The sequence below is a fragment of the Ornithodoros turicata genome, chromosome 4 (assembly GCF_037126465.1).
Source record: "Ornithodoros turicata isolate Travis chromosome 4, ASM3712646v1, whole genome shotgun sequence".
NCBI classification, from domain to species: domain Eukaryota; kingdom Metazoa; phylum Arthropoda; class Arachnida; order Ixodida; family Argasidae; genus Ornithodoros; species Ornithodoros turicata.
The window spans coordinates 82,513,151-82,535,140 of NC_088204.1; the positions used below are offsets into that span (position 1 = coordinate 82,513,151).

The following is a 21,990-nucleotide window of genomic DNA, read 5'->3' on the forward strand; positions in this document are numbered from 1 at the left end:
GTCTCTTTTTTTTTTTTTTTTTTGTCGCTTCTTTGCACAAGAGAACTACAACTGCACCATAGATGCTTAGGACTCCTCGGGACAGGCACAGATTAAACACCCGGCTCATGGAGTTTACAATTATGTTCGAAGACCGTTTGTAGAATTTCACTATGAGAACGTTATACTAGGGCCAGAGTGTAGAACTGAACAGAGAATCGAAAATGACCGTAACTTTTTACTGTACCGGAACTGATCGGAACCGATATTGCTGCAGCCATCCTGGAGCTGAACCGACCACAGCAAACGCCACCGCACAGGAAGCACACCGTGAGCTAGGTTCTACTGGAAACTGGTACGCCGAGCCTGCAACCATATACGGCAGCCATACTTGGTGAGCTTCTCAGAAAGCATTCTGCGCATGGGATATCTACTGATTGCCGTAAATGTCTGTTACGTCCCACAATGAAATGTCAGCGTCAGGAATGTGTATTGTCATCGTCGGCACGAAGAAATGAAATGAACGAATCAACAGAAAAAACTAAGTGGAATCCTAAGTGGGATATAGTGGAACCACTTTGAAAGCAAAGTGGTTCGAAGTAGAACCATTATATGGTCAAAGTGTGTCCAGTTAGGCATCAGACTGGGTTTAGCCGCGGTCAGAGCCGTTTGGGTTAAACTGGGACCATTTGGAAGTCATAATGCACTGAACTGCAAGTTAGAAAGTGTGTTAGACCCGGTCCACTTGGGATCTGACATTAGGGCTGCCACGTTTTCCGTTGCGAATACCGAAAACTGCCTTGCCTGCCGTGCGAGCAAGGAGCTGGCGGCGGTTGACCGTAAGCACTGGAGGCAGTTCTGCGGCTCTTTGTCACTTTGACAACCCTGCGAAGATATGACGTGTAGCAAGAACTTCTCCTCCAAGAACCTCCCTCGAACCAGCATCCCTTATAGGTGCGCTTGCTTTACCCTCCTCGAAGTCCGAAGATGAGGTGGCTCAAGCCCTTTGCAACACCATTGGCGCTCCTTCGAAGGATGCAAGTACAAAGCACAATGTGGTTTACCTCCCATGTGGCTCCCTTTGTCGAACGGATTCCAGCTGTGTCCACAGTCAATAACCCGGACATGGATATGGATTTCTCGCTGGCCGAGTTGAGAAGTGCATTGCTGCTGCCGGCCTCGATAACATCGCCTAAAATGCTCTCCGCAACCTCGACCAGTAATGTGTAAAGTATCTGCTGGTGGAGGTATTTAATAAGTCATTGAGGTCAGGGAAAGTACCTGACAGTTGCAAGGGCGCACGTGTTTTTCCGTTGTTGAAGCCAGGTAAGTCGCCATCGCAGCTCTCCACCTTTAGACCAGCGATCCTGACTAGCTGCCTTGGAAAGTTAATGGAGCGCATGGTACTCATTAGACTGAAGTGGTGGCTCGAACATCGCTGCGTTTCCTCACAAGAAATATCAGGCTATTGTCGGTCACGTCTGTGAAAGAGGCAAAGGTGCACAAGAAGACGTTGCTGGCAGCCTCCCTCGGGCGTACGACACGGTAAGCCACGGTTCTGTCCTCCGTGGTCTTGTTGACGCCACCCTGCCTTCCAGAACACTCTCATGGCTGATTGATTTGCTTCATGGACGCGAATTCTTCGTCCTGCACAAGCCAGGGTGATACAGACCTTGTCACGTTGACCCGTGGTGTGCTCCATGGGAGTGTTCTGAGCCCCACCTTATTTAACATTGTTATGGCTGGTCTTCGCGAGTGCGTCGACAGGAAAGTGGCTATTTCCATCTATGCTGATGACATTTGTCTCTTGTCTAGCGGTAAATTCCGTCCTGCCCTCCAGCGACGCCTCCATCTCGCTCTCAACGCTATCCAGCAGTTGCTCTTGCCTAGCAGTTCCTAGGTTCCTCGGTTTTACTGTTGATGCTGGGCGGATCTCTTGGCGGAAGCATATTGCAAGCTTGGAGATCAAGATCCACCGTTGGATTGCGAAGGTCCGTCGCTTGACAGGCGTGAGATGGGGCAGTGATAGAGCTCTCTGTTGGCCGTCCATCGGACCTTGGTGGGACGGTTGCTCGTGTATAGTTTGCCGGCGCTTAATGGCTGCCTGACATCTTCAGATCATAGGTTGCAGTGCCCCCTGGTGTTTGCCTCTGCGTCCCCCGAGCAGCACAGACCCGACAGTTATTGCTGAAGTGAAGGAGACCCCGCTGGGGGCGTGAAACTTTACAATTTCTTTCACCTGGAATGTAACACGCGCCCAGCACATAGAGCGGAGAAACTGGACACTTAGAGCCCGAATGCCACAATTAAAGGAAATCGTCAACGAGGGCAAAGCTGACAACCAAAAGTCTTACATGGCTCATGCGAGACCATAATTCATTCTTATTCGATGACCAATCAGCTAAAATTGTTTAGCCTCGACAGAAATGCTTCACTCACATCTGTTACACATCATATTAAAAAGAAAAACATTCCAAGTAAAGCTTTCTCCATGTGAACTTTTTCTCCATGGAGACACTTTGCTGTTTCCAATATATCTCTGCGTTCGTATTCCGCACGACGCAACATACTGTTTACCGACTGCGAAATATACAAGTTCTTCTAAACGCAGTAATGATACGCATTCAGGAACGCGATAAGAAGAGAACTGGTCGAAGCCACACACATAAGGATATCAAACAACGGAATCAGCAATGAATCAGTAGCTATCTCTCGGAGGGAATTTGAGATGCTTAGAACCAGTTTCAGGTTGCCGACGGGATCTAAATATCCATACGTATAAATGTGATTACCGCTTTGTTTCAGTGGGAACATTGGAAGTGAATGCTGGTCTTGCGTCCCCATTTTTTCTTTACCACATCACCATCACCCGTTTCCCCTCTGCACCCCCAAGTGTTTGCCGACACCCACCCTTACCTTATGGTCTGTGCACCCACTAGAGGGTGGCCCTTGCACCTGAAATGACACGTCGATAATGATACGTTAACCTGTTACCACCTAACTGTAATAATATAATTTTAGTACGTCGTACGCTATCGCCTTTGCGTACGTAAGGGATAGCGTTGGTAGCTGTGCGCGACATTCTCTTTCTGTTATGGGCGTGTGCAGAACCACCAACGCTATCCCCTACGTACGCAATGGCGATTGCGTACGATCTACTAAAACTCCCTATTGACCCCTCCCCAGTCTTGTTGCTACGCCCTCCCGTGGGATTCTGGGTAAACCACAGACTATCACCATCCTGCGTCCTTGTCGTTCATCCTGCCAGTCCTGCCTTGGTTCATCAGTCTTCGTGTTTCTTGGTACTCCTCAACCGTGAATATAAAGCAAACAACTAAAGCCTGTCGATATAGGAACATTTATTGACGGTAACAAACAACATACAACACACCCGAAACACTACCATACGACATCAACGTACGTGCACTAACTTTGCGCCGGCTTGAACAACTAAAAATCCCCCACACACACACTCACACACTCAGTTATTGACTCAAGGATAGAAATAGGCAAGATACGAATAACAAGTGGGGTAACAAGCGAGATACGTGGTTAGGGAAAGTTTAGGAAGATGAGCACACAATCTTCTGTGGCTCATCTCATAGAGTCAACAATACAAAAGAGACGATGATGAGACAGGGCTGATGCCGGCTGGGCGAAATCATCCCCATTTTCCGTCATCACGATAGAAAAGCTGTCTTTTTGCAGCTGACTGACCTTTCCTGTGAAAATAAATAGATCCCCCCCCCCACTGTGCGTGAATAAAAATGATATTCTTTATATTGCTAACAGTTTAGAACGTAGCGGGATCGCTCCTCAGTTACTGAAAAACGTAGCGAGCAGAGTAGCGGCAAAACACTGGTCTCTATGGATACCAGTATATTCGGCCGATTTTCAAATAAAAAAAGTACTTTCAGCGTCGACCTTCATCGTCGTAATTACGACCCTACGAGTACTTCTTGTTTGTTCCTTCCGCGCGTTTCATGTATGACCCTGAAGAGTTTCCCTGGCGAGTCGTACAGTTCCGTCCGCTGAGCAAATAAATATTCACAGCCTGATAATGTCTGCAATCGTGGCTCCAATCGTGTCCTACATTCTGCTCTGAGAATGAGAAAGTGCTTTTGATTTTAGCGGACGATAAAGGAAACGCGCATTTAAATTTCTGAAATTGCGACGTAAATTTCCACCCGGAGAAAGATCGATTCTCAAAAGATATGGACCAGTTTCAGAAAGCCTAAAGGGAAGTCGTTAAAAAAATCCGGTTTGTGGATAGAGAGTGAAATTTAATATTTTTGCTTTCTGGTTTTTTGGGTTTTTTTTTTTTTTCTTTTTCGCTGTGTTTTGATGCGGACTTAGTTGATGAACGGTACTACCGAATGCATTGAAATTCATGGACTCGAGTACAACGTTTGGCAGTTCAGACCTCATCTCATCGTCATTCATGTGGCTGTTGTTGTTGTTGCTAGTTCTGTTTATCCACTTTTAACTTCGGTTGTACACAGCATCGCAGATATTGGTAAACGGTCTACAATTTGAGACTCTGTACGCCTTACACTCTAAAAACAGAACTTGACCGCATAGCACGCTGTGCGCCAACCATTGCCAAGAACGGCAGGGTTGTCGCTTCTGATTCGAGGAGAAAAGAGGGCGTACGCCTTTTTGTTGCAATTATGACATATCCAAATTGCCACAAAAAGGCGTACGCCCCCCTCTCTCTTCGAATCAGAAGCGATAACCCTATCATTCGTGGCAATGTTTGGCGGACAGCGTGCTATGCGGTGAAGTTCTGTTTTTAGAGTGTACGACCGACCGACGTCGGTGGCTCAGTCGGTAGCGTGTTTGCCTTCTAATCCCGCAATCGCGGGTTCGAACCCGGACGAGCACGCCAGCATCTTGGTGACAGGGTGCAAGTTGTTTAGACACGTCGTCTTCCGCGAGGGACGTTAAATACGGGGTGCCGTGTGATGAGCTTTCATCGCACGCTAAAGAACCCTCAAGTGGGCAAAAGCAATCCCCAGACCGACCGCTGTGGCGTCGCTCATGATCTCGGTTGTCTCGTCAACGTAAACCCCCAATTATTTATCTATATACGGCTTATGTTTGTTCATCGTGTCCTCATATTAGCGTGTCCAGTTCTGCTGATGATGATAGTGATCAGGGTTTCTTTGGAGCATCGACAGGTGTCTAGTTCTGTAGAATTTGTGTCCGACACCTTTATCCCTGATCCAAGAAGTACTTGCTCTGCAGTGTCCCTGATTTTGAGTTGCAGTAAAATTAGGAAATCAATATTCTTCTCAACGTCATCGATTTATACCTATTTTCCTGACTCTCTGCCAGCACTGGTGGGGATGCTTTTGAAAGAGCTCGCCGTTGTTGGACACACCTGGTTAGGCATCGTTACGGCTAGCGTTGAGTTAAGCACAGGAAATCCCCCGGACAGCACAACCGGCACCGTTATTCGAAACCGCTTTCCTCTCAGTCTGCCAGCGCTGGATTCAACGCCACCATTGTCTCAGCGCATTGATAAACCATTGGTGGCGTCACGGCTGCTCAAAAATTATTACCCAAGTACCGTGCCGACCGTACCACGGTGGGTGCCGTTACCAAGTACCGGGAACCTCCGCTGGATCATAGATTCCATCTTTAGTCACACTGTGCTAGACAGCTGGCTAAACAGCTCCACTAACTTCTCTTCCTTCAAAGAAGAATCACAACATGTGGCTTAGCATATTCACGTCCTCTTTTATTCGTCTTACATCATTCGTTCGAGAATGCGTCGCGGTGACCGCAACCTTCCAGGCGCGTAGATGTACAAAGGGTTCCTGCAAAACAACGAAAACAAAAACCATTCTGACAACGTGCCAGTGGAACACTAATTTATACATAGTTGTGTCCAGCCCTGGACAATCTCTCCTCGTGGATCACGCGGCCACTGAGTGTGAGGAAGAGCAACAAGAACTGTGTCTGCAAGTGGTATGGCGGTGCTAAAACGTTTTTTAGTGGAAACGCGACGGTTCCTAGCTTGTCTAATAGTAGGCAAATTGGAGTAGATTTACGCGTAAGGTTTGCGTGCCTATAGTATGGCGACGTGTTAGCCGTGCCGCAGGGCTGGACTGCGGATAGTTTCGGCCACCTGGGGTTCTGTTGACGTGCGCCGGAAATCTTTGCCTGCACACTGTGCTGGAAGCTTATCTGCTCTATTACTCTACAGTTCTTAGCTCTCCGAAGTGAGTGAAAACCCAGTTCGACTGCTTTGGTTCATTTTGGGTTTCCCTTTCTTCGTTGCGAGCCGGGGGATTTGTTGTGTCACCCTAGTCCTGCATAATGTGACATACCTGCGTAATGACCAGATATGAGCTTATTTCTTGCGGAGACCGTAGTAGTGAGCGCCAAGACCATAGTTGTATCCGCCAAGACCATAACCGTAGCCGAGGCCGTAGCCGTGACCAGCGTAGCCGAGACCGTAGGAGAGACCATGACCGTAGCCGAGTGTGGCAACAGCTGGAGCGGCGTGGTGGACAGTGGTGGTCACGGCAGCTGGAGCAGCAACGGCGTGGACAGCTGGAGCAGAAACAGCGTAGGAGGCGACAGCTGGAGCAGCGACTGCGTGCACTGCCGGGGCAGCGACGACGGCGGCAGCTGGGCGAGCGTAGCTGTAACGGGCAACACTGACGGCTGGGGCTGCGTAGGAGACAGCTGGAGCAGCTACAGTATGGACAGCTGGGGCAGCAACGACTGCAGCAGCGGGGCGAGCGTAGGTAACAGCTGGGGCAGTGTAGGACACAGCTGGAGCAGCGACAGTGTGGACCGCTGGGGCAGCAACGACGGCGGCAGCTGGGCGAGCGTAGGCGTAACGAGCATAGCTCACTGCTGGGGCTGCGTAGGAGACAGCTGGAGCAGCGACAGTGTGGACAGCTGGAGCAGCGACGACGGCGGCAGCTGGGCGGGCGTAAGCGTAACGAGCATAGCTCAGTGCTGGTGCTGCGTAGGAGACAGCTGGAGCAGCGACAGTGTGGACAGCTGGAGCGGCAGCAACTGTTTGGACAGCTGGAGCAGCGACGACGGCGGCAGCTGGGCGGGCGTAGGCATAACGAGCATAGCTCACTGCTGGGGCTGCGTAGGAGACAGCTGGAGCGGCAGCAACTGTTTGGACAGCTGGAGCAGCGACGACGGCGGCAGCTGGGCGGGCGTAGGCATAACGAGCATAGCTCACTGCTGGGGCTGCGTAGGAGACAGCTGGAGCAGCGACAGTGTGGACAGCTGGAGCGGCAGCAACTGTTTGGACAGCTGGAGCAGCGACGACGGCGGCAGCTGGGCGGGCGTAGGCATAACGAGCATAGCTCACTGCTGGTGCTGCGTAGGAGACAGCTGGAGCAGCGACAGTGTGGACAGCTGGAGCGGCAGCAACTGTTTGGACAGCTGGAGCAGCGACGACGGCGGCAGCTGGGCGGGCGTAGGCGTAACGAGCATAGCTCACTGCTGGGGCTGCGTAGGAGACAGCTGGAGCAGCGACAGCGTGGACAGCTGGAGCGGCAGCAACTGTGTGGACAGCCGGAGCAGCAACGACGGCAGCAGCCGGGCGGGCGTAGGCGTAACGAGCGTAGCTAACGGCTGGGGCGGCGTAGGACACAGCTGGAGCAGCAACAGCGTGGCTCACGACAGCTGGGGAAGCAACAGCACCACCGAGTACATGACCGAGGCTGCTGTAACCGTAGCCAAGACCACCATAAGTAGACAGACCTCCGTAGACCTCGACGCCAAGGCAGCTGGCGACGAGTCCAAGAACGACTACGACTTTCTGAAACGGTGCAAGCAATGGCTCAGTAATTTTGTTAAGCTCACATTTCCTGTCAAAATATCGCAGACAAAGACTGTCGGCGACTGCAAATTCCTTGCGTTTCGCGATATCTAGCCTTGTTCAAATTTTGTACATTCATGTCGTATGAGTATGATTCGTATTCCATTTCGAGTCACTTTTACCAATTCCACAGAAGCTACAACAACAACCATAAATAATGAAAAAGTGGATGAGATATCTAAAAACTTGGTCCAAGTACTCCTTTCTTAAAATTTGTATTTGCTTCATGAAATGCTCCACGTTTTGCGGGACTCCGACGACTCCAAAGTTCTCTACGCATAAAACAATACACCAGACTTACCAAAGCCTGCATACTGAGGACGTGAATTGCTTGGCTGTACAAGTTCAGTACTGACTTCCTAAATGATGGCAGTCTCCTTTATACCCCGTTCATTGCCCAATAGTTTTTAACCTGCGGTGAAACTGAAAATCTTCATGTGGAATCGGGGCAAAATAGAAAGAAAAAAAAAAGCAGAATGAGGTTGTGTCGCCAAAGTCGCATCACTCCCTTTCAAACTTTGATGCAGTTCACTTTCCACGTTCATGACGCACTTTCCACTTTTATCCAGGACGCCTATATCATGGACCTGTGGTGGCAATATCTATCTTCGCAAAATTCTATTCGTCGAGAAGGTTGCTTACCTGTAGGGCTTCAGATGTAGGCGACCGATACGCATTCACATTCACGAGTGCGATATGGTCGCTTTGTTTACTTTTATTTTGTTTTATTTGTGTGTGTGCCGAGTATTCGGTTGCAGCGCCACGCACCAGGTGCGGAAAGTACGGCAATTGCGAGGTTACAGCAGAAAGTTACGTAGCAAGCTTTTGATGCACGCTACACACCATACAGGGTGTTCAAAATTAAGCTTTCACGAGCGCTACGCAAGCACAGCGATGACAGGAAACCGGATGATAATTTTACGTTACTTGTGTAAGAAACAGGTGCTGCTAATTATGTAGCACCTGTTTCTTACTCAAGGAACAGCAAAATAGCAGCCAGTTTTCTTTTATTCGCCTACTTATAAAGTGCTAGTGAAAGCTTAATTTTGAACATCCTGTATATACAGCGTTAAGGGAAGTGCATGAGGCATTTCCCTTCAAACTTCCTTACCGGTTCGCTTGTGCGTGTGTGTGGGGGGGGGGAGGGGAGATATATTTATTGAACGAAATGAAAAAAAACGGGGGAAAGGTCAGCAAAACGGGACGTCGGCTTGCTATTCCGCGACAAAAAGAAAATTAATGAAGATGAAGAAGAAGGAAGAAGCATAAAATAAATAAAGAGAAAAGAATTGGGAAGTAAAGGATAGACTAACAAACGGTGAAAGAAGGATGAGAGAGATTAAAGAGAAAGATGACAAAGGAAAAGATGACTAAGAAACAGTGAAAGAACGATGAGATGGATTACAGAAGATGATTTTTAAACAAAAGCATGAGGTTAATGCGTTGAGGGTGAGTTAGGGCACTGAAGAGTGAGATTGCACGACTGGAGTTCACAGGCTGTTCATAAGACCTGAATCGTTCAAGAAAGTGAAAACTGCTTTGGTCACAGACCGCCTTGTGAGGTGTTGCACTGGGCCGAGCAGAGTGGCCAGAAAAAAGTCTGTGCACCGCAGCTCGAGCAGGCGCCGTCACTGGATTTTGTACCATTCTAAGCCATGCACATGATTGACGATGCAACTATTTTTCGACGTGTCGCACCTAGCGAGATAGAAACCCTCGAACAAATTTCGGCGGCCAACTCTAGCGTCTGGAGGAGCTCCTCTGTGGGACAGCCGCTTTCGTGTTCCTTATACCTTCCTCTTGGAAGTAACATAATTTTTGAAGGATTGGAACGAGCAATGGCTTTTTAACGAATGAAAAACCGAACTTGAACAGACTCTCGACAAGCTCGACACATTCGTCTCTCTTCAGTGATCTGCAATACCAGGAAGCGAAGGTACCACCGAATCCCAGAGTCTGTCATTCTTTTGCTCTTCCATCAGATCCAAATGGGACCATCTCAACTGGCAAGTCTACGACACCACTGGATCGTCCCGTACTCAAGGCATGCGGCTACTGGACATAATGCCGCCATTGATGACAACGGCTACATCTACTGGACTACCAATACACATTGCAGTGCCACTTCCTTCGAAGCAACCCCCACTGGACCCTTTATGCGCAACGGATCACGAATTCTCTCCTTGCGGCACATATCGCTACAGTTATCGCAGCACTGCTAATGGAAGGACTACTCCCTTCGGATCTTGCGACCAGAAGCCAGCTCCTCGTCAGTATTGTTGCTCCTGCCTCAAGAGACTGTACCATTTGGCTAACCATAGGCTCCGTCGTACTCATGCGCCGCCCGGAGTGGAAGAAAAGTGAAGATGAACATTCGTTCGTGACGCTCGTGACATGCACCGGCAATTATTGTTCTAGTCATCGTCATCCGCACAGTTGATCTTAGTCATCCTTCATTAAAGGTTTCCATTAAAGTGCTCCTTTCTAAGAGACACCATGAACAAACGTAACCCGTGAACAACTGAAGTCAAAATTGGATAAGCTAAATTGGCAACGTTGCACTTCTTTTTCATCTTTTCATAATCGTTTTCGCATTTCGATGTGTTCAGTAGTGGGGAGGGGGGCAAAACAAAGTAGTATCGTTCAGTCCACCAAGCCAGCATGAAATTACAACGAAAGTTTAAAAAAAAAACGAGAAAGAAAAATATATAAAAACTTCACTTTCTATCCACAAACCGGATTTTTTTTAACGACTTCTCTTTAGGCTTTCTCGAACTCGTTCGTATCTTTAAGAATCGAATCTTTCTCCGGCAGGAAATTTAGGCTGCAATTTCAGAAATTTAAATGCGTTCTTTTACCGTCCGCTAGAATACGAACAACTTTCTCATTCTCAGACCAGGATGTAGGACTTCGATTGGAGCCACGATTACAGACAATATCGGGCCGTGAATATTTATTCGCTCGGCAGATGTCCCCCGTACGTCTCGTCTGGGAGCCTCTTCAGGGTCATACATGAAAGAAGCGGTAGGAACAAACAAGAAGTACTCGTATAGGGTCGTAAGTATGACGCTGAAGGCCGACGCTCAGGGTATACTTTACTATTTGAAAGTGGGCCGAATACTGGTACCCATCAGGGTATAGATCGGGGTTGTGCCGTTACTTTACTCGCTACTTTTTTGTGTAGCGGAGCAGTAATCCCGCTATGTCCGAATGACCTTAGGTCTGCCTTCAGTGCCCACGTCCGACCTTGGTCTTCCGAAAAAGAGCTACGTCCGAGCCGTTGTCGCGTGCCAACTTGCGCTCCAACATCTCCACTCCCTGCACTCAGATCGAACGAAGTTTTTTTGTTTGTTTTTTTCAATTCCGTGTTAGAGCCGCGAAGCAACTATGGTTATGAGGGGCGCGCAGACGTGGACAGATTGAGAGAGAACAGCAGGAAGGAGTGGGGGGACGGGGGGAGTTAGTATGCGTCCTGGGCCGACTTCAGGGGGAACTGTGCCGACATTCGTCTGGAAAGTCTTCGGAAAACACAAGGAAACCCTCAGACAGCGCAGCCGGTGACAGGGAAAGGAAGCTTGCACTGAGGGCTCGGTGTCCTCCGATGGACCATCATCTGCTTTTTATGTTCATGAGCAGGCGTACGAGCTCGATTTGACGCTCCTGCCCCGGCTGTCATCAATCGAAGCCCAAGTCTTTGCTGTATCATCTGCTCCGCTACATACATATCTTCGTCGGCACCAAGAGCGTGGACTGTCGTTTCGGACAGTAAGTCAGCCTTGGAGGCTCTGGCATCGTATTCGCTCAAAGTGATCAACGACATCTACACGGTGATCCTTTGACTGCACGCCTCTATAGGCCACAGTGTGTGGTTTCAATGGACTCCGGGGTTGGTATATCGGGGAACGCGCTTGCCGATTGCGCTGGCCAGGTGTGCCCGTGCTGCTGGGTCTGTCCCTTCCGTTCCACTTTACCTCGTCTGTCTGCCGGCTAGCCATTTGCCGATACTGCACAAATAGCTCGCGGACTTTTTCCAGTACGCCGTCATGACGAGCTCTTTTCTGCGCTCGATTGGCCCGATAAAGGCCCACACTATGATAGGCTGCTATCCCAGGGAGGAAGAGACTGAACGTGGCGCGGGCGAACTCCACTGCTCCTCTTTTTAGGATGGGTCGCGTTTCGTCACCTATCTGCCCCACCTATCACGTTGAAGGAGACATTCCGCAAGTGTCGCTACACCGCACCCGTTAGCACTAGATCTGTCTTTTGTTCTCCTGCGATCGTGCATCGCTCGCGTTAGCAGCTCCGACTGTTTCTATAGCTATATAGCCGGATGAACTGTGTCCAATTCCGTGTTTGGTTCATTCTCTCTCTCTCTCTTTTTTTTTCCTTTGCTAGAAATAGCAAGCTGCCGTAGCGCAGGTTAATCTTTCCCTCTTTCTTTAAATAAACAAATATACCCCCCTGGCTAATGACACACAAACAAACATATACAGTCAAACTCCTTTATAGCGAATACCTTTTTAACGAAAATACCACTACAGCAAATTTTTTTGCGGTCCCGCTGGAGCCCTATATGTCCAATAATGGACATCCTTTTTAACGAAAATACCTTTACTGCGAATTTTTTTTGCTGTCCCCTGAGTTTCGTTGTAAAGGAGTTTGACTGTATATAACATTGGATGAAGTGCGCGATTCGCCGCCGTTGTAGCGGTACACTGCCTTATTACGCATAGGGAACGGATGAAGGGACTCCGCAAGAAGACGATGGTCTAATGGCATGGATAGAAACGTTTTGAAAACGTACTATCTTGCGTATCGAGTATAAAGGCATTCGTCAAGCACTCTAACGGATGCAAATTGTCTTCGCACAAGCACTAACCACGAGACACCTTTTGCACCACAACATTCGTCTTCCTATAGGTCATTGGGCACAGCGACTTGGATCGTTTATCTTACCTTATATACCGGGACTTCCATTGAAGGACATCCAGGCGTCCTTCATAGCCTATTTTTAGCGCAGCAACGAACGCGCTATACTGTGCTATCAGGGGCACGCTGCGAGTTTATTCCTTTTAAAGGGAGACTATCGTGCCTATGAAGCAAGTAGCATCGCCGCGGAAAATTACGCGAACGTTCTGAGACTAATAAATTATGTATATTTCGCCGCACTACTGCCACAACTTCTGCGAGTTTGAAATGCATCGATAAAGCAACACGAGTGGTCGATTTCTAAAGAACGCGGTTTCCTAATTAAGTCCGCGATCGGACTGTCAAATCTATCACGAGGTTGTTTAACCTGCACTCAACTCCACTGACGGCACTTTGCTAGGATGTTGCGATAACTGTTTGTCGAAAACATTTCAGGCGGCTCTGTAATTGCGGTTGCGTAACGTTTGCCGTCGCATTGACGGCGACAGAGACCAGATAAACGAGTACGGTATCGAGATCCGGAACAGAAGCAGTTAACGGTAGCGCATGCGCGGCTTCATTTTGTATGCTGGTCGCGGATGGTTGCTCTCTATAGGTCTCTACGTATATAGGCCCCTCTTTACCTCGGTAGATAACGTTTTGCGCATCTCTCGCTATGGTTGCAGTAAAGCAGCTTTGAACAATGAAACTATAGGCGAAAAATGTTGCTATCATAGCAGTAGGAGGCAAGCGCGAGCTGATGGTTTCGTGGAACAGGCAGCATTTCCTCGAGTCTGAGGAGGGTAATAAATATATAGGGGCGGAGACACGAACGAAGTTGACACGGAGACTCACAAACCAGCAATGAACAAAAATTTCTTGGTGAGGCACGAAAGCAAAGGGATCGTGTTGCGATTATGTCTGAGGAAGAGCCCCGCACGTGCCCCCGACCTGGCCCGCGGGCCGGGCTCGGCTTGCTATTGGCGGTGTACTCCCTGCCGGGCCGGACCCGGGCCGACAAAACACGTCAACACAGTGGGCCGGGCTGACAAAAGATGGCAGCACGGCGTGTCGGGGAAGGTCGGGGCCGGTAAACATGTTTCTGAGAGTCACGCAGCACGCACGGGTCACGCAACTAATTCCACACACAGGGGGACTATTAGTTCATATCGTGCACGTGCATGCCTTATTCCTGAGCATATATTTGCAAAAACAAGCATAACACTAACTCTATAAAACTCTATAACATTCTCAAGCCACTTCACATTGCTCCTGACTCCTCATGTATTTCAGAAACATGTTTGTAACAGTTGTTGCGAGGGGTAGGGATCGGATAAGGAGAGTGTCGATATCCTCTACCTCCACAAGAGCGTGATATAGTGTAACGATAACGCGTTTGCTCGGCGTCTGTTCTGGATTGAATTTGATCTCGTGCTGTCGTAGTGTTAAGCCGACAGTTCTTCTTATAAATTTACTTATTAATTTGTTTGATAAGCGAAAAGCGTACGTCAGGCTGGATATACTAGGCCGGGATCTACTCGCTGAATCACCGGGCCGGGCCGGGCTCTACTCACTGCGCCAGACCGGGCTGGGCCGCATAAAAACATGAAGGTCCGGGCTCGGGCCATTTTTCGATACTCCCGGGCGTGGTCGAGCCCGGAAAAATGCAGGGCTCTAGTCTGAGGTATTCGTGCTTTTAGCCTGCCGGTATAGAGTGTGTCCATACTATGTCTAGCACTTGATGTAGATACAAATTTTAAGGGAGTCGACACGCTTTGGTATAATATGCGGCACCAATTGTACTGCACGCAAGAATAGTATGCACATTATATATATATATATATATATATATATATTACCTGTCATAGTTTGTAAGATAAAAAAACCCTCGAATAGACTAGGACCTCCGCCGTCAGAGGCGCGCCGCTGCCATTCCTATTGGTGGTCTCCCTACGCCCGTTCCCAATGGCGGAGGTACTTGCCGTGACGTCACGGCCTAACGTGTCTCGATAATCTCGGTGCAGATTTTTCGCCCCTTTCCTGTAAAACCCGCTTTTCTTTACTTCATTTTACTGCAAGACGTGGGCTTCCTTTCCCTTCGTGCGCGTGGAACGGTCTCATTGGATTGCTCTCAAGTAAGGCACCACAACAACTGCACGTGATCAGGTCCACGTTGCTTCACCTTTTTCACCATAGGGTGCGTTATAGCTGCTCTCGTACTCCTTCTCGGGCGCTCCGAGTTTCGTGCTCCTGGAGCAGCTATTAAACGGCACTTGGACGCTTGAACACGCTCAATATGCTGCTGTTATTCCCTTTCTCTTTTTTCTACTCTCTCTGCTCTGCTTCCGCCCCACGTCCTGTGTTCTCTTTCTTCGCTTTCATGGAGAGGAGGGAAGAGATGACGTGACGGAGCACGATACCCCTTTTTCGCGCACCCTCCAAAAACTGGAGCGTGAAGAGCGCGCTCGCGTACGAAACTCAGAGTACGAGTATGGTAACCTTCTAGCCCGCCATGGTACGCGCGTAACCACTTAACGGTGGGAGTGCCAAACACTCGGGCTCCGGAGCATCCACTTAACTCGCCCATTGTGTTGTGGAGCGTCTGCAAATGCCCCCTTGTTGCTGCCTTCTGATTGGACAGACGCTTTGTCATGTACTTCCTCCAGCATTCTCTTTCTCTCATGCGCAGAGGCGTAATACTGTCGTAGAGTATTGCAGGGTTGCAGAGTTGCCACTCCGAAGTTGGAATGATTCCGGAATCATTCTAGGCTTATCAGAACCTGGAATGGAATGGTAATGGAATTGCGGCAACCTCCTTAGGGATGGAATGGTATGGAATGAGCCCCTCTTTAAAGGTACTGTAAAGCTGCGCCGATCAAATGTCATTTAGCGTGGCTATTCGATAGTCCAAGCCACCAGGACAAAAACTGTGCAAGTTTCATTCCAATCGACGGTGCAGTTAATTAGAAAATTACAATCAAAGATTACTGGCAACACTGTACTAGGTATTCGAAATGAATCCGTACTTCTGACACATACGGCGGCAACCACATTGCATGCGTATAACACTGGGCCCGACATAACAATCCACCACAATCCACCATAAAATCCGCCCCTGCGATCCACACAACGATCCACATCTGAGGATAAACGGATAAGCGAACTGAAATGAAATGCTGAGCCGTTGAAAAAAATGTGTCAGACGTTCAAGAAGCCAGACAGCGTCGGGACTTGTTTGTTCACAGAGAGTTTGTTCGTTCGAAAGAGGCCGCGAACAAAAGGAGCGCGCAGGCGCAGCAGAGAAGTAGGGAGAGCCCCCATCGAACAGCGGCCAGCACTGGGTTACTTCCCAAAAACAGGGGTTAACAGGTTAAACTGTTAACAGGGGTTTCAGAATGCATAGGTAAACAGGAAAACTAATAATATGGTTACTAAAATAACGAAGTCCCGATGTCACAGTGTGTAATACCAATTTTCAGTGTTGCCCGCTGTACAGGGGGTTGTTTGACACCAGGCGTCGCACCGCTCCACTACGCCGCATCTTTCATGGCAAATTAAAAATATTTATAGCGCGTTGTCGGTCGTATGGTTCCGCATATGGTATTTAGAAGCAACAAAGTCTCTAGTCACATCACCGGCATATCATGCTTGTCTACTGCTTTACAGTACATTTAACCGGAATTGAATGACCTGATTGTCCCTATAGTAGTTTCGGTTTCAACCCAGTGGTTTCTTCCCTTGCACCACTTGAACCATACACGCCCGTTCATCGTTCCTGCCCAGGATGAAGAAGGAAATGATATTGGTAATGGTAGTGTGTAGTGGTTCATCTGCCTGTATGTGTGGCGACATGTTGCACGTACCGCAGTGTAGGACTGCGGATAATTTGTGCTCCCCCACTTGATCTGTGAAATATAAATGAATTGAATCGAATAATTTTGACCACCGAGGGTTCTTTTGACGTGCACCGGAAATCTTGGACGCACGATGCAGGAAGTCCTCCACATTGCTTGTTTGTATTGCTGACTCTATCAGATGAGCCACAGAAGATTGTGTACTCATGTTCCTAAACTTTCCCTAACCGTTTAGCCCGCTTGTTAACCGAATTTTGCATATTGCTATTCCTGAGTCAACAGCTGAAACAAGTTCTAAAACATTGCCACATTGCTATCGCACTGAAGTGCAGCATCCCGTCGTATACTCTAAAGAAGTGCCAACACCGCTGTGCTTCCTCGGCCTGGGTCGAACCCGCGATCTAGAGCTAGGATCGACGAAAAATGCAGAAACGGGCAAGTGGGGAACAGGCATGCAGTTTGCCGGGTGAGGCAATCAGATAAAAATCATGGACGCATGGAGAAACTGCCCCGGCCGAAACTGTGCGCGAGAAGCTGGACTTTAGAAGAACAACAATTCGAAATCGTTGATTATTTCCTTTATTTATTCCTCAGAATTCTTTCACAAAACGCATTTTTCTTTTTTCACGCAATTTGAAGAATGGAATAAGGTTGGGCGAACCATTCATGAAGTGGGAATTGAGCATATACCACTCGATTCCTGTGGATTGAAAGGAATAGAATTAGCAGACATCCCCATTCCTCAGGATGGAATTGGAATGGGAGCCCCTATTCCGCAACCCTAGTACTTACGTGTAAATCTACTCCCAATTTTTGTTTTTGCAAGCCTAGTACTGCGTTGCGAACACGAAGCACACGAGACCGGAGACCACTACGCTCCCATTGGTGTGCCTGGCCAACGTCATCATGCTGTTACTATCGCTGGAGCTTCCTTGGGCGCGGGGGCAGTGCGAATCTTCAAGACTCGTTTATTTAATACGTAAGCTATTTTCTGATAAATATGACCAATTAGGCTCTGAAGTGATGCCAAATATTACCGTATCGGTTTCGTACACATGTGTCCGGATGCGACAGTCCCTTTAAGTTAGGTGAGGTTAGGATAGGCGAAGTTGGGTTAGGTCAGATTGTGGGGACAAGTTGGGTTAGGTTAACTTGTTAGGTCAACTTTAGGAACACTCCAAGTTCTTTAGCAAAGCGTTTTCAACATAACGGAGCACATCCCTTGGAATGAATGCCTACAGCTTCATCATCCTTACTTACGAGACCGTTCATTTTGAAGACTAACTTACTTCATGAGTATCTACGACAAGCTATGTCTTCCGCGCTCTTTGCTGATACTTTTATACCTCTTTTATTATCTGACTAGGAAGTGGTTTGATTGGCGACGAGTCTTAGATTTCGGAAGGTGTGACGAGCCGTGATGCAACTAGAATTACAGCGATATCAAACACCCGTTTTTCGGCTGCATTTACATGCTTACCTGTTCCGCGTAAGAGGAAGTCACCTTCCTCGGAGGAAAAAAAAAAACGATGCGAAGATATTTACGTGCTCGGGATAACTTTCAGGTTGCCACAATGAGCGCTTTTCTATTATTTCGCAGTGTTTTCTTGTACGGTGGTGCCGTGGGGGTTTCTTTTCTTTTTTTTTTCCCCCTTTTTGTGCTAGCACTACGAAGCAACTCTACCGAAGAGCCAGGGTACAGACAGGGAGAGGACTGCAAGGAAAGACTGAACTGGGGACAAGGGGTAAATATGCGTCCCGGGCCAACGTCAGGGTGAGCTGCGCCGATATGTGTGTGGAAGATACGCTGGAATATCGAAGGGCGATCTGGCACTTATCTGACATAGCACAACATGCGGGCTCGATGGATTCTTCGTCGTGACATTGGAGCCGCAACCATCGAGCAGATGCTGTATCCAGCCTGTCCATCTCCATTTGTTCACGTGTGTGCCGCGTGAGGGACGTTAAATACGGTGTGTCGTGTGTTGAAATTTTAGCGCACGTTAAAGAACCTTCAGGTGGACAAAATTGATCCACAGGTACCTCTCCACGTGAAGGCACGAATTAAAAAGCTTCCTTCCTTACTGTTCCACATGGGGCGAGCTGAGTGGAAGGCTTTTGCGACTTGGGCATTGAAGCCCCTTCGGCGCGCGGCTTCGTGGGTCCGAGGATCATTGGATGCATTCGTAAGCAAAACAAAATCAGAGGTTGGTCCATGGCGGTCGCAGCCTGGTGGTCCTGGCTAGAGGACCTATACGGAAAAGACATCGCTACACATGATGTGCTGATACTTGGCTACTTCAGTGTACACCGGCGATGTCAACAAACAATTGTGGAAACATTTAGAAAAACCAGCTGTTGGGTTTCACTGGTTCCATTGTACGTACCATCAGATCACTGAAATAAATTTTCTTTATATATAGGAACTTAGAATATTTTTATTCCCAGAGATGCTTTACCAAACGACACACAGACTGATGCGTTGCTTAGTAAAACCACAAAACCGCCATACAAACATATTTATTTTATTTTACTTTCTTTTTAAAAAAAAGATTGGTGTCTATACTTGAAGTGAGATGACCGGTGACACATAATGTGAATGTAATTATTGCAGAAAGGTAACAAGTTTGTTTTTGTTTTTTGTTGTTTTCATCTCCCAACAGGGAACCAGAAATCATGCAACAGTGTAATCGGGAGATTCGTTTACATCTTACGAAATGCAATGCAATATATTTTATACAACACCAATGTTGGTCATCGCAACCTTCGTAACAGTTGCTACATATCGTTCTTCTCTGTGATCGCTGACCCTATATTACAATCCTATCCTATATTATCCTTACACTTGATTTATATCATATTGAAAACAGCTATATTTTCCCCGTAGTATCTTATTTGTAATTTCACACACACACAAAAAAACTACCATCACTTTTAGCGAACTTTTCATCTGAAAACCTTCACACTGAACGCTGTCTAACCTTCAAGCATCGTGCCCGAGGTTAAGGCGGAACATTGAATTGTGAATGTGACATTTTTTCACAAAGGAGGTTCAGATAAGGGAACGTTTTTCATTGGCCCTCCTGATGTGATCCACGCCCGTTTTCTTGTTTCCTGATCGCGATGGGAGGCTAACTGTGTCATTTTGAGAGTGCGCCCGTATTTCGTTTGACGGAAGGCTTCGATAAGAGCAGGGTATATAAACCGAAGGATTGAATGGCAAAGGCATACCTGTTCTTGGATATCCGAGCAGTACATACTTTCAGCATGCTGGTAAGAGGCACAAATCCCCACCAAACGTTTCACTCTGTTCAGTTCATATGAGCCTTAAAGTTGGTTTTGTGTTTATTACAGTCCGCCGCTGTCTTCCTCGGTCTGCTCGCCAGCGCATTCGCTGGACACGTCGCGGCTCCAGTGGTCAGCCACGCCGTCGCTGCTCCAGTAGTCAGCCACGCTGTCGCTGCTCCAGCCGTTACCTACGCACGCTACCACACGGTCGCTGCTCCAGCTGTCCATACCGTCGCTGCTCCAGCCGTCAGCTACCATCGCTATGCCTACGCTCGCCCAGCTGTCGCCGTCGCCGCTCCAGCTGTCCACGCTGTCGCTGCTCCAGTTGCCGTCGCTCGTCCAGCTGTGACTTACGCCGCTGCCCCAGCTCTCAGCTACGCCTACGCCCGCCCAGCTGTCCACGCTGTCGCTGCTCCAGCTTTCAGCTACGCTCGTCCAGCTGTTGCCTACACTGCTCCAGCTGTCCACGCTGTTGCTGCCCCAGCTGTCCACGCTGTCGCTGCTCCAGCTTTCAGCTACGCTCGCCCAGCTGTCACCTACGCTGCTCCAGCTGTCCACGCTGTCGCTGCTCCAGTCGCCGTTGCCCGTCCAGCTGTGACCTACGCCGCTGCCCCAGCTCTCAGCTACGCCTACGCCCGCCCAGCTGTCCACGCTGTCGCTGCTCCAGCTTTCAGCTACGCTCGCCCAGCTGTCACCTACGCTGCTCCAGCTGTCCACGCTGTCGCTGCTCCAGTCGCCGTTGCCCGTCCAGCTGTGACCTACGCCGCCGCTCCAGCCGTCCACGCTGTTGCTGCCCCAGCTGCCGTGACCACCGTCCACCACGCCCCTGCTGTTGCTACCTACGGTCTTGGTTACGGTCACGGCCTCAGCTACGGCCTTGGCTACAGCGGTCTTGGCTACGGGCTCGGCCACGGCTACGGCCTCGGTGGATACAGCTACGGTCTTGGCGCCCACTACTACGGTCTCCACAAGAAATAGACGCTATGCGTTATATCCCCCAACTGTCTATTTATCGCTTCCGATACTCTCATCCGCCATTGGGAGCGTCGAGGACAAAACTACGAAGCGACGTATTCTGTGAATATCCAAAACAAATAAAGATGAAAAACTCTGTAATCTTGTTTGCTCACTTTCTTTTCTCACCACTAGTCAATCTCACTTAATTTCTTCAATCAAATCCAGCAACTCCAACGCGTTGCTTTCTGAATTTATCTTTTGGAAGGTCACGAATGCATGAAACTGTCCTCAGTCTTTTATTGTTCTACGCGAATATAAAAACGAAAAGTCTTCCCTGTAAGAAATTATACACAGTTCCAAGCGTTCGCCAGTTTCCCTTGCGCAGCCTCGGTAAAGATATTGCTAAAAGTCCATCCTCTGTTATGCCCTGCTCACCAGAAACCTGACTAAAGACGTTTTCACGCGTCTTTTTGTGCGTACCGCGTTTTGAGATTCTCCTCGCTGCTACATACTATAAGGGTGGGGCTCCGACACCCTTACGCATGTTGGTATTTCTGCGTGTAATGTACCGCCACCAGTGGGCGAAAGCGCAATGTTTCGTTTTCTTTGTTAGGTTTGGTAGGTTTGGTATATATTGCACTGCTCGCGCCCAGCGCATTCATTAAAAAAAGGGAAAGCGTTGAAGTTGGATCAGCCACGTCTCGGTTCCTTTTCCTGTCTCCGTTCCAGAACACCTAGGTTGCCCTGCGTTGCACTGCTAACAGGTTATGGGCCCATGCCAGCGCATCGGGAATCTTTTTCTGGACCGGCATCTAAGACGCCAGTTGTGACTGCGGACGGCATCACGGGATCTGAGCTCGGTATCCTTGACATCGCTTTTGGTTTCCGCTGACGTACGCCGGAATCCGTTGAGGAGCAAGAGGCTTGGACGGGGCACGGCTGCTGCGAAAGACGAGTCAAGAAGACGAAGTTAAGCAGTGAGTTCTCGAGGAACATGTCCGCGACAGATGAGTTTAAGCTTACCAAGCTGTCCTCGGACAACTACCATTCATGGTCAATACGGGTTCGGGCTGCCTTGGTCCAGAAGGGATGCTGGGAAGCCATCGATCCCGGATACGCCGAAGAAATGACCGACCAAGAGAAGAA

At 48.7% G+C, this 21,990-nt stretch overlaps 2 protein-coding genes across 2 annotated transcripts; one reads left to right on the forward strand and one right to left on the reverse strand.

The window, feature by feature from the left end:
- Positions 1-313: 313 nt before the first annotated feature.
- Positions 314-20,997, forward strand: LOC135392154 (cuticle protein 16.5-like; the record flags this gene model as incomplete). The annotated part of the gene is made up of 2 exons (XM_064622845.1): positions 314-373; positions 19,954-20,997. Coding segments are annotated over 2 exons (972 nt in total), but the record flags the coding sequence as incomplete, so codon positions are not given.
- Positions 5,702-8,206, reverse strand: LOC135392150 (uncharacterized). Its single transcript, XM_064622840.1, has 3 exons — positions 8,139-8,206; positions 6,315-7,777; positions 5,702-5,801 (listed from the first exon to the last, which is right to left on the reverse strand). The coding sequence occupies exons 1-2, from the start codon at positions 8,148-8,150 to the stop codon at positions 6,338-6,340; spliced, it is 1,452 nt and encodes a 483-aa protein (XP_064478910.1). The 5' UTR covers positions 8,151-8,206; the 3' UTR covers positions 5,702-5,801; positions 6,315-6,337.
- Positions 20,998-21,990: the final 993 nt, after the last annotated feature.